This window comes from Mixophyes fleayi, chromosome 6, assembly GCF_038048845.1.
Source record: "Mixophyes fleayi isolate aMixFle1 chromosome 6, aMixFle1.hap1, whole genome shotgun sequence".
NCBI classification, from domain to species: Eukaryota; Metazoa; Chordata; class Amphibia; order Anura; family Limnodynastidae; genus Mixophyes; species Mixophyes fleayi.
Window position 1 is genome coordinate 200,474,963 of NC_134407.1, and position 11,814 is coordinate 200,486,776.

The 11,814-nt window shown below is 41.6% G+C and overlaps 1 protein-coding gene across 1 annotated transcript in view; it reads right to left on the bottom strand.

Moving 5' to 3' along the window:
* Positions 1-10,886, bottom strand: part of CACNG4 (calcium voltage-gated channel auxiliary subunit gamma 4) — a 47,530-nt gene extending 36,644 nt beyond the window's left edge. Inside the window, exon 1 of the mRNA XM_075215409.1 lies at positions 10,386-10,886. Coding sequence (XP_075071510.1) covers positions 10,386-10,608 — 223 coding nt within the window. The 5' untranslated portion in view covers positions 10,609-10,886. The remainder of the gene's footprint in view (positions 1-10,385) is intronic.
* Positions 10,887-11,814: the final 928 nt, after the last annotated feature.

The window sequence follows — 11,814 nt, forward strand, 5'->3', positions numbered from 1 at the left end:
CAGACATACATTTGACCACACAAAGGCCTTACACCCTTACACTGTGCTTTTGGGGGACCTTGCTCCTTCTACTCTATAACTCTGTTTCTGGCACTCCGATGGCCCCTCCTCAATGCATGCAATTTCTAGTCACATGCAGAGCTGTCCTCATTAACATCACATCATTGCCTTCCACAAGAACAGGACAGTCAAGGGGCCTGTGTATTAAACATTAGCTGTTTTCTATGGAAAGAGCCATCGTAGAGCATAGTGGGATGTATTCAGGTCCCTCCTTACCATTCAGTGTCAGTGCATGCGCTGACCTATTGTCGTGTATGTGCAATGAAAAGAAGATAATTTAAAATGTTAGGTAGCTCTGTTACTTCATCTCTTATTCTAGCAAATATTGTCAATAAGAGATGATGGTTAGCAGGCAAAAATTGTGAAGGGTCTTAAATAGATCCCACAATACACTCCTCTTCTCCTTCAAGGGTGATTATATATCCCAAACAATTCACGTCATCAAGCCATGCTCACCCCAGTAAAAAAATATGTATTGCCCCACCCACTTGAGGGCACAAATGGTGTCTTCACTTCTCTGCAGTAAATACTACCCTGCTCCAATATGACAAACTCACCCTTATTGATTCAATAGTGCATGTTTGTTGGATATGGCAGCACACAGTCCAGTTCTCGATTTACAGGGATATTGCACTTTGATGTTTACGTTTTTTTACATAAAAGTATTGTTATTTTTGTATACATCAAATTATTGTTTTTATCTGTAAGTTTAACTTTAAAAATAGGGTTGTATTAATTAATGTGTGGATTTGAAATCAATGTTGAGAGATCATGGGGTAAATGTATCAATATGCGGGTTCTTCAACACCCGCGTGTTCAGCCTCTTCCGCGATTAAATTTCAAACGGCGCTGCATTGTAAAGGGTTAACTTCCCTTTACAATGCAGCGCCGCTTGAAATTTAATCGCATATTGATACATTTACCCCCATGTGTCCAATTAAAGATCACCACTGGTCATAATAGAAAGAGATGCAAGAGACACACAGAATACATGCAAACCCCTTGAAAAAGTCCGTAGAGGGGAAACGCGTTGGGTTTCTATTGGAATTTTTCTGGGATCAGACCCATCTGCTGGACTTTTGCCACACCTGTTGCCCTTAGCTGGCAAATAAACAGGAATACACCAATTCAATATCCAGGACCCTGGATCAGATAAGCTGTATGTCTCACATCAGACCCACTGATCGACGGAACGCCCCACTATTACTCACTTTCTTTCTGGCAGTTGTACTCCTCAGGGACGGATGCCGCGGCTCTCCTGACGGGGCGCCATCTTGTCAGCTGATCTTGGCATGCGCGAACCGGCAATCTAACCATTCATTCTTTCCAGCCAATCGGATGCAAGACTTCACTATTTAAACACACCTCTTACCTGTGTTAGTTGCCAGATCTTCAGGTCTCTCCTCCTGTTCAGACATCCTGTTCCCTCGCTCCTGACTGCTGCCTGTTCTCTGAGTCTCCAGCGCATCAATCCGCAGATCATCACAGCCTCTGTGTCTACTCCACTATCCTTGTAGTAATCGCTCTGCTGACCATCGCTACCAGCCTCCTGTGTAACCAGTCTACTGCTCTCCTGATCCTATCTCCCAGTATATCAGCCCTACTGTTTCCCTGGGAGACTGTCTTAGTCTCTCAACTATTTGGATACCTCTCATCCGTGTCATCCTTCGTTATAGTCTTGGTTCTCATTACAGTTTTGCTCATCACCTCCTAGGAGAACCACGACCTGCGGTCTAGGAGCTGTGGAAACTCCCTTGTGGGAGCCTCTGACGCAAACCTCCTTCTCCGTTAGACTCCGCGCCTTCTAAGAGGTAGTACCAACGTGAGCAGACTGTACAGGCACTCCTCTGACCCTACTGCTTGTGACACTCTATTTCGTTTTAATCCATGAGAGGGTATTTTGTTCGGATTTTTTAATTACATTTTGAAACAATATTACACTATTTCATGTATAATCCTTTTTGGTGGTATGAAGTGGAATAATGTAATCCCTACTTTTGTGAATATAGAAGTCTACCTACCCAAAAACATCTGGAGGAGATCCCATCAAGGAAATCCAAATAAGCTTCAAAGAATCTTTTTGATTTGGTACAGGACCACTTATGAATATGTGCACTAATATATATATATATATATATATAATTTTGCACTTCATCATCGGGCGCCTCTTTCTAATGTTATTTATAGATAATTCTGGGCTCTGATGAAACAAAAGGAGCAAATGAAGAATGCTGCCACTAAATAACCAAAGAGGGAGTGAACTGTTCCATTTATATTCTTGGCACAGTTGTGATTGTTGTGTTCACCTGTATAAGTGCTGACACTTCTCTGACTAATGCAGTGACCAACTGTATAAATTATTTTTCAGGGTAAGGAGAGGTGGTCTGGTCAAGTACTAGTAAGACAGCAACATTTATCCATGTGTATCTCTTTAAAGTGTTGGTTACTATAGTATGCCATAATCTGAATTTCAATTGTATGGGTTAAGAAGCATAAACAATGTCATTTCTTGATGCAGGTAATAATGCTGGGATTATCACATGGCTGGGAGGATGCTGGAGAGATATTTTCTATCAGGAAATTTAGGAATAGGACAGTGTTGGCTAACGTGTGACACTCCAGGTGTTGTGAAACTACAAGTCCCAGCATACCCTTCCAGCAATAAGCTGCTATATATTCGCAAAGCATGCTGGGACTTGTAGTTTCACAACACCTGGGGTTTCACAGGTTAGCCAACACTGGAATAGGATATAAAGTTGGAGGGTTTAATGGCTATCCTGGAGAGTGGTGGGGACAGTTCCCAGGACACTAAGGTCTCTCTTTCTGAATATGATGATTAAGATACACTGGACAGCCTCTGATATACTTCCAATCTGCACAAGTCAGCATGGTTTAATATCTATGCACGCGGTACCTACATTTTATTCTCTCCAGGTAATGGAGAATCTGAATCTATAATGTTGCCCTGTCATTATGTGTACTATGGCTTATGTCAACATGTTTTATTCAACATTTATAGAAAAATTTAGTGGAAATATTCCTGGATAAAAATCACACATACATATATAGTAAAAAAGGAATATTTAATGAGTCCCCAGACCTGTTCAGCTTTAGTCGCCTGTCAACAAGTTTGGATGCAGACTGCATGCATCTCTCGCTTCTGTACCTGTTCCCAGCAGCCACTTCCAGGATAGAGCCTTACATCAGTAGTAGGGAAATTGATGGAAACGCTCTTAAAAGAAAGAGTTGTAGAATATCCCAAATCAAGTAACTTACAGGATCCCAAACAGCATGGATTTACTGGGGGAGATCATGAAATCTTATTTACTTTTTTGACTGGGTGAATAAAGTAATAGATCAAGGGGGGGGGGGGCATAGATGTAGCTTATCTAGATGTTAGTAAGGCTTTTGACACTGTCTGATATCGCAAACTGTTAAATAACTTGAAAGCTTAGGATTGGATTCAAAGATGGTTGAATGGATAAGATCTTGTTTGCAAGAGAAAACAGAGAGTTATTGTAAATGGAGTGCATTCACAGGAGGGAAAGGTTACCAGTGGAGTGCCCCAGGGATCAGTACTTGGACCAGTGCTTTTTAATATCTTTATTGGAGACGTTGCAAATGGTATTAAAGGGACAGTATGCCTTTTTGCAGATGACACAAAGTTATGCAACAGGGTAGACACACCCGGAGGGGTAAAACAAATGATTGAGGACGTAGGTAGACTAGAGGAATGGTCAAGAGAGTGGTAACTACAGTTTAATGCCAAAAAATGCAAAATCATGCACTTGGGTCTCATAAATCCAAAGGCTAAATATAGTATTAATGGCACTATAATGGAAACTACTGAGGAGGAAAAGGAACTAGGAGTCACTTTTTTCAGGTGACTTAAAGGCAGGTAAGCAATGTAACAAAGCAATGAGGAAGGCAAGTCAGATGCTTGGTTACATAGGGAGAGGAATCAGTAGCAGAAAGAAGTAATAATGCCACTGTATAGGTCATTGGTACGGCCTCATCTAGAATACTGTGTTCAATTCTGGAGGCCAGATCTCCAGAAGGATATAAATACATTAGAGACTGTACAAAGAAGGGCAACTAAAATGGTGCATGGCCTACAGCACAAAACTTACCCGGAAAGACTAAAAGATCTTAATATGTATAGTTTGGAGCAGAGAAGGGAAAAGGGGGACATGATAGAAACTTTCAAATATATCAAGGGTTTGAACAAGGTACAGGAGGGAAACATTCTTCAAAGGAAGAGCAGTATTAGAACACAAGGACATGTACTGAGACTGGGGGGAAGGAGGTTCAGAGGAAGTTTGAGGAAAAACTACTTCACAGAAAGGGTAGAGGATAAGTGGAATAGCCTCCCATCAGATGTGGTAGAGGCTAATACAGTAGAGAGATAGATAATCTTTAAATTGCAATGTAATAATATAGCTGTATCTGTATGCTACATTGAAAAGCAGGCAGTATTTTCCCTGCGTGCCAAAAAAAAGTTAGTATTTGCACCTCTTGTACTACAACACCCAGGCGAAGATATTTACACTTTAGCTGAAGTTGCTGCCAACCCTAAATATCTACTTCTTGCAGCCTAAAAGTGAGCATTAGCTGATGTAATGGTAAAATAAATGTATTTATTCAATACAGTGGAAATGTAAATGTGTAATGTATGTGGCATGACGGGAAGGGCTGAATATGACTTGTATGCCCCAATGCTGACATATAGTGTATGCCTCAGAATAGCCTCATATTCCATTATATATGCACATATATAATATCTATAATCTATAGCACATATGCATCAATTTATTTTACATGCCAATGCCACCATATAGCATCATATAACCTAATAATACTGCAAAAGTCCTTGTTTAATAACTTACAGTACCACATGCCATAATAATACATCAAATACCTTTTATAACCCTTACATGTCCCCACAATGGCTCATATGCCAACATATAGCACTAGACACTACCATATACTTCTACCATATAGTTATATCCCTCCCTGTTTCTTCATATTTCTAAACCTAACTCTAGGTACTGACCTTCAGGATCTCACAATTTGCCTCAGTTATTCTCCGCTACAGCGGCCCCCATCACTACGTGTTTTTTTCACACAACACTAGAATTTACCATGTGCTCAGCTAGTCCCCATGATGGGACTTGCAGATCTGCATTACGCTTAATGCAGGCTGTGTGGTAGTCTGGTAGAGCATGATGGAGTATGATGGGCTGCATAATATGTTGGGGGCGTTAGAGATGGTATATAACTAGTTACTTTGTCTAGTCAACCATTATGGATTCAGTAAGGACTAGTTTAGTATAATTGAGTATAGCTAGGTCCCAGTCATTTCCAAGCATGTCACTAGATTGTACAGTGTAGTGTAGGGTCTGCTCTGTGCTGCCTGACAATAACTTTTCAGCTGAGATTGACCTGCAATCTCTACGTATCGGAGGGCCTTGCCCAGATATAGACAAAGCCAGAACTGGGAAGATATGTACTGGGAGTGTGGCACTTAATGTCACATCCAAGCTCTTCCCTCCCAGTCTGAGGAGCCGAAGATGCCGCTCTGACCTCCGGCCTGTCAAGATATTAAGCAGCAGGGTTGGGGGTGCCGCTTCCAAAGATGGGGGCGGTGCTACTAAGAGTGGGTGGTGCCACACGGTAGCGAGACCCACAGTAGTTTTTGCCCAATCCATAAAATAAAATTATGTTTTTCTCTGTTGTAACTCTGGCTCAATTGGTAATCTAAATATAAGAATTATCCATCACTCAAGAGGGGGAGAGATGAGCCAATTACTCTCTACCACAGTCCATGTCCACCCATCTGCTATCCCATGCAAGGACACACTAATAGATCTACACTGACATGAATCTCATAGTGACTGCAGCATGTACAGTAGTTACTAATAAATCCAGTGTGCATTTATATTGCCAAAAAAGAAAACCTTATATGCCCAGAAAAAAACATCAAGTTTGCGTGAGTATAAAGAAATTGAGAGGTAATGTCCAGTAAAACCACAGAAATGGGTCTGGTCTTAGAAGATAAATCCACCTCTGATCTTGGAGATGTTGGAGGGTGTTGCACCAAACATCAATGGACTCATCAACCTCCAACTACACATTGTTCCTGATGATAAAACCCTCTTGGAAACTTTGTTATTTTCCAGCATGTGAACATTATTGCCAAGGCTAAATTTACCATATCGGAAAAACTAAGCACACATCCGGTGCTCCGTACAGGAGGCAGCGTCCAAGTGTCTTTTCTGTCAATGTCCTTTATTCACTACTTGTTTTTTACCAACCACTTTTCCCAGTAAAAAAATAATGAAGTTGGAAAAGTGGTTTATTGAATGCAAGAGATACAGGATACACAGATTAAGATGATTTAAGTCCCAATGCCTAGGAAGACATTATCTCTAAATATCACTCTCACTTCTAGCTACACACTCATAGTCTATGGTTTGGTTCAATGTGGATTTTGCATATATATAATTGGTATGGAATTTAGAGACTTCCTTACACAAGAAGTTGTGGGAATTGAATGGGAGTTGTGCCACTGTTAGATGTCGTTAGCCTCTATAGCTTCATAAAGACCATGCTAAACCAATATATTCAATGTCACAGTCAGAAATGAGCATGATTTTTATTTTTTTTTGTTTTGTTTTTATATTTATAGTGCTCAGACATTTCCCAGTCCAGTAACACTTTCACTGCTGGGCAAAACCGTTGAGATATATATATATATATATATATATATATATATATATATATATATATATATATATATATATTGTAATTATATTAGAATTTTAAGTCTCTATATTATCCAATTCATCCTCTCGAGTTGGGTATGTTATTGACAAGACTCAGTGATAATTATATTTTTACGAACCAACATTTTCTGTAAATCCAATAATGCAGTGGGAAGGTATCCTGGAGATTACGGTCAGGTTATCCTAAAACCATGGACAGTGTAGACCACCCATTTGTATCATTGTTATTACTGCTATTATATATCCAAGCTGTCTATACTGTTGGACTTATGTTTGACTATAGACTTAATTAACCAAATTCAAACCTATGCAACACATAGGTCTCTGATGTTGAAGCTGCTTGTACAGGTAACAAGGCTTCAACACCCGGCTTATGAGGGTGTTACATAATATAAGCAGTTTCCTCATTTACCACAAGAGGAAAATAAGAATATTGCATTAGCTTACAGCAAGGAAAGGCAGTGTGTAATAATGCCCAATATATGAAATGTAATAATGATAATTATTGTACACCACGCTATTATTGCTGAGAGACCACAAACGACTCATTAACCATCCAGAAAGACATGGAACTTGCTGCTATTAACAAGTTACATTCAGTCTTTTTCAACACGTTCAAACACCCACACTACAGCCATTTATTAACGCCACAGCACTGATACTAATCAGTAAAGTAAACAAAAATCTATATATAAGAAGTAATAATCAATGGTCTGGGGAGAGGCTAGCATCCTCTTTATCTACACTCCATTCATTCTCAACGGCTTCCACACACTCACTCAATATATAAGAAACAGCATTACTAGACAGTGCGTTAGAGGGTTTATCAATGATGAATACCTTTTGTGTTTTTTTATAATAAATTCACTGCAACAGGTCATGTGATCTATGTGTGTTATATATGGGAACTGTGTGGTCTGTATACGTTATAAGGTGAATGTTTTCATCTATGTGTGTCTATAAGGTGCATGGGGGATGGGGGGTTCTGTGTGTTACAGGTAAATTGTTAGGTCTATGTGATGAATGTGAATTGTTAGGTCTATGTTTGTGTTACAGGTCCATTATGTGTTGCATATATGTCTTACAGGTAAATGTCATGGCCTATGTGTGTGATACATGTGAACTGCGTGGTCACTGTATGTGTTACAGGTGATTTTATGGTCTGTATATGGGATACATGTGAAATGTTCGGTCTTTGTGTGTCTTACAGGTTATTTGGCTGGTCTATGTGTGTGCAGAGTGTGATATATGTGTTTATTACAAGTGCATTGTGTAGTCTATGTGTGTGGTCTGTGTGTGTTACAGGTGTATTGTGTGATCTATGCATTGTGTGGCCTATGTGTGTGATATATGTGAATGGGATGTATGTGTGTGTTGTGGGTGCATAGTGTGGATTATGTGTGCAAGACAGGTAAATGATGTGGTCTATAAGTGTATTACAGGTGCATGGTGTGGTATATATGTGTGTGATTCTAGTAAAATGTGTTGTATATGTGTTTGTTACATGTGAATTGTGTGATACATGTCTGTGATATGGATTGTGTGGTCTATGTGTATTATAGGTGGTTTGTTTGATCTGTGTCTTAAAGGTAGTTTGTGTGCTCTGTGTTTATTACAGCTGAATTATGTGGTCTATGTGTGTTACAGTTGAATTGTGTTGTGTATATGTGTAACAGTGCATTGTGCAATCTATGTATATATGTGATACAGTTGTTTTTTTTTCTGTGTTTTATTGATTTGCGTGGTGTGTGTGATCCATGTCTGTGATGGTGGATTGTGGGGTTTCTGTGTTTTATAGGTAAAATGTGCATGTGTGTGCATCATAGGTGCCATGGGCTGTCTATGCATTGGATACAAGTGTATTGTGTGGTCCATGTGTGTAATACGGGTACATTGTGTGATACATATCTGGGATATTTGGATTTTGTGGTCTATGTGTATTATAGGTACAACGTGCGGTCTATGTGTGTTTTATAGGTGGTTTATGTGATCTGTGATTGTTACAGGTGGATTGTGTGGTCTATGTGTGTCACAGTTGTGTGGTGTAGCTGTGTGTAACAGGTGGATTGTGTGGTCTGTGTGTGTCACAGTTATGTGGTGTAGCTGTGTGTAACAGGTGGATTGTGTGGTCTGTGTGTGTCACAGTTGTGTGGTGTAGCTGTGTGTTACAGGTGCATTGTGTGGTCTGTGTGTGTCACAGTTGTGTGGTGTAGCTGTGTGTAACAGGTGCATTGTGTGGTCTATGTGTGTCACAGTTGTGTGGTGTAGCTGTGTGTAACAGGTGCATTGTGTGGTCTATGTGTGTCACAGTTGTGTGGTGTAGCTGTGTGCAACAGGTGCATTGTGTGGTCTATGTGTGTCACAGTTGTGTGGTGTAGCTGTGTGTAACAGATGCATTGTGTGGTCTATGTGTGTCACAGTTGTGTGGTGTAGCTGTGTGTAACAGGTGCATTGTGTGGTCTATGTGTGTCACAGTTGTGTGGTGTAGCTGTGTGTAACAGGTGCATTGTGTGGTCTATGTGTGTCACAGTTGTGTGGTGTAGCTGTGTGTAACAGGTGCATTGTGTGGTCTATGTGTGTCACAGTTGTGTGGTGTAGCTGTGTGTAACAGGTGCATTGTGTGGTCTATGTGTGTCACAGTTGTGTGGTGTAGGCGTAGCTGTGTGTAACAGGTGCATTGTGTGGTCTATGTGTGTCACAGTTGTGTGGTGTAGCTGTGTGCAACAGGTGCATTGTGTGGTCTATGTGTGTCACAGTTGTGTGGTGTAGCTGTGTGTAACAGGTGGATTGTGTGGTCTATGTGTGTCACAGTTGTGTGGTGTAGCTGTGTGTAACAGGTGCATTGTGTGGTCTATGTGTGTCACAGTTGTGTGGTGTAGCTGTGTGCAACAGGTGCATTGTGTGACAAGTATGAATATTACAGTCTTCTCATTAGCACAGAGCACCGCGCTCTGCGTCCTAGCGCACAGGAAGGTTCAGCACCACGGCTGCTGGACAGCAGCCCCTACTGAGTCACCACACAAATGTCATGAAAGCGGTGTCTATTCTAACAATGTAATCCCTGTCTAGACTATGTGTAGCCCGTCTTGCACAATATAGCAAGGAGCTGTCTGTGGACCCCAGATCATTTGTTGAACTTTTTCATCGGCTCCATTTGTATAAACTGTTTGGATCTCTGTCGGATTCTCATTCTGCCCAACATAATCTCCCTGATCTGGGAGTTGCAGATTTTACAGTATTGAGTTAATAAACTTACTATACTACCTGAAGCAACCCGATCCCTGATAGTACCGGGGCAGCGTCGGGTCCCAATAAGAGGACTTCACAGCGGGACACATTAATAAGACTGGACCAGTCCTTTCTCGCTACAAATCACAGGACTTAAGGCAATTCTCCAAATGATGGTTGCTAAGCAACCACATCAAATACACAATAAAATCGAGGTACTACCTGGACAGACTCAGCACAGAACCAGGGGGAGGGGGGGGGGGTGGGGTACATCTGTAATCCCCTCTCTCTAATGTCTGCACAAGCACTCACCCTCAATGCAACAGATCCTCCAGAGTCCGGAGTGGGTGAGATCCCCTTTGGTCTTCTTGGGTTGGGTCTGCGAGTCGTCCATAGTGAAGTTTGTTCCGTTACAGATGTGAGCCCGGGAGTACAGCCAGTAGTCCGTGCCAATGGCGATCGTCATGAGGCTAAAGGCTGCAAAAGCCCCCACTGTGGTCAGCAGCATCTGTACCCCACGATCACACCACACCATGGTGCTTCATATTCCACAAAACACAGCCTGGAGGTGGAGCAAAGACTGAGCAACAGGAACTGACTGCTGTGTCCCCTGGGAGCCCTGGGTGAGGCAGTGATTTCAATCCACAGCCTCCGACAAAGGAAGCCACCAGGGCATGGGGAGCAGAGGGTACCTCATCAACTCTGACATTTATTAGTGGTTGGAGTCCAGGATACTCATTACATGGGGTTGAATGAATAAATTCTGAGCACTTTTGGGGAATGCACTTTAAAAAAAAAAGTGTCAGTGTTGTATTCAGATCCTCTTCTAATATAAAACTCATCAAGACGCTGGGGTACAAACCTTACATCTAGGACACTCCCTTTTTTCCTGCCTTCCAATCACAAAGGATTATGCAAATAGGCATGTGGGGTTCTGGCTGGCTAAGACCCCCCAGGGAAGACTACAGAGAGGAAAACAACACGTTCCGTCCAATAGCTTGATAATAGCATTGATGGTTTGATAGCTTACTAGCTCCATGCAAGAGAGATGCTGGCAGAGCCAAGCTAGTGAGCTCCCTTAAGTATGTGGACATTTAACCCATATTGTATACAGGTAACATTACACCATTGTATTTTAAACAGGGTGCATTCTAACAGCTAGAAGTTTTCTCTTGTGTTGAGGTGAGGGGGGGGGGGGGGGTCCTCACACATCCAGCTAATTTACTCAGCAGGGTGTGGATGATGTACATTTATGATAGTGAGAAGGAGGGGAATGATCTCAATTTACTGGACTACTTAGAATAGTGAGTGTTTTAAACGTATATCTGTCCAGCAGCTGAATGGTTAACAGAGCATTCTTCCCTATTTAACCCCTTCACTGCATTCTAAGAAGCAAAGCCAGCTGATTACCAGTAGAGACCAGCATTTAGAAAATACCACCCGCTCTCATGTCTTTTGTTTCTCTGAGATTCACACTCTGAAGGGGTGTTAGAGACAAAACGTGATTTCTTTTTTTTGGGAGGGGGGGGGGGGGGATTTTCATATTTTAGGGACTATCTGGAATAAGTTTGCTTTGATCGATATTATACAGTGCAAGATCATGCAGGTCTTTAATGTATTATCCAGTATCAGAGGTGGAACTAGCGAGCTGTGGGCCCCGGTGTGGGGAGAAGGGCATCGGGGGCCCCCGACCCTCTGCATCTACCATGCGGGCCCCATTATCTCCATGGGCATGATTCAT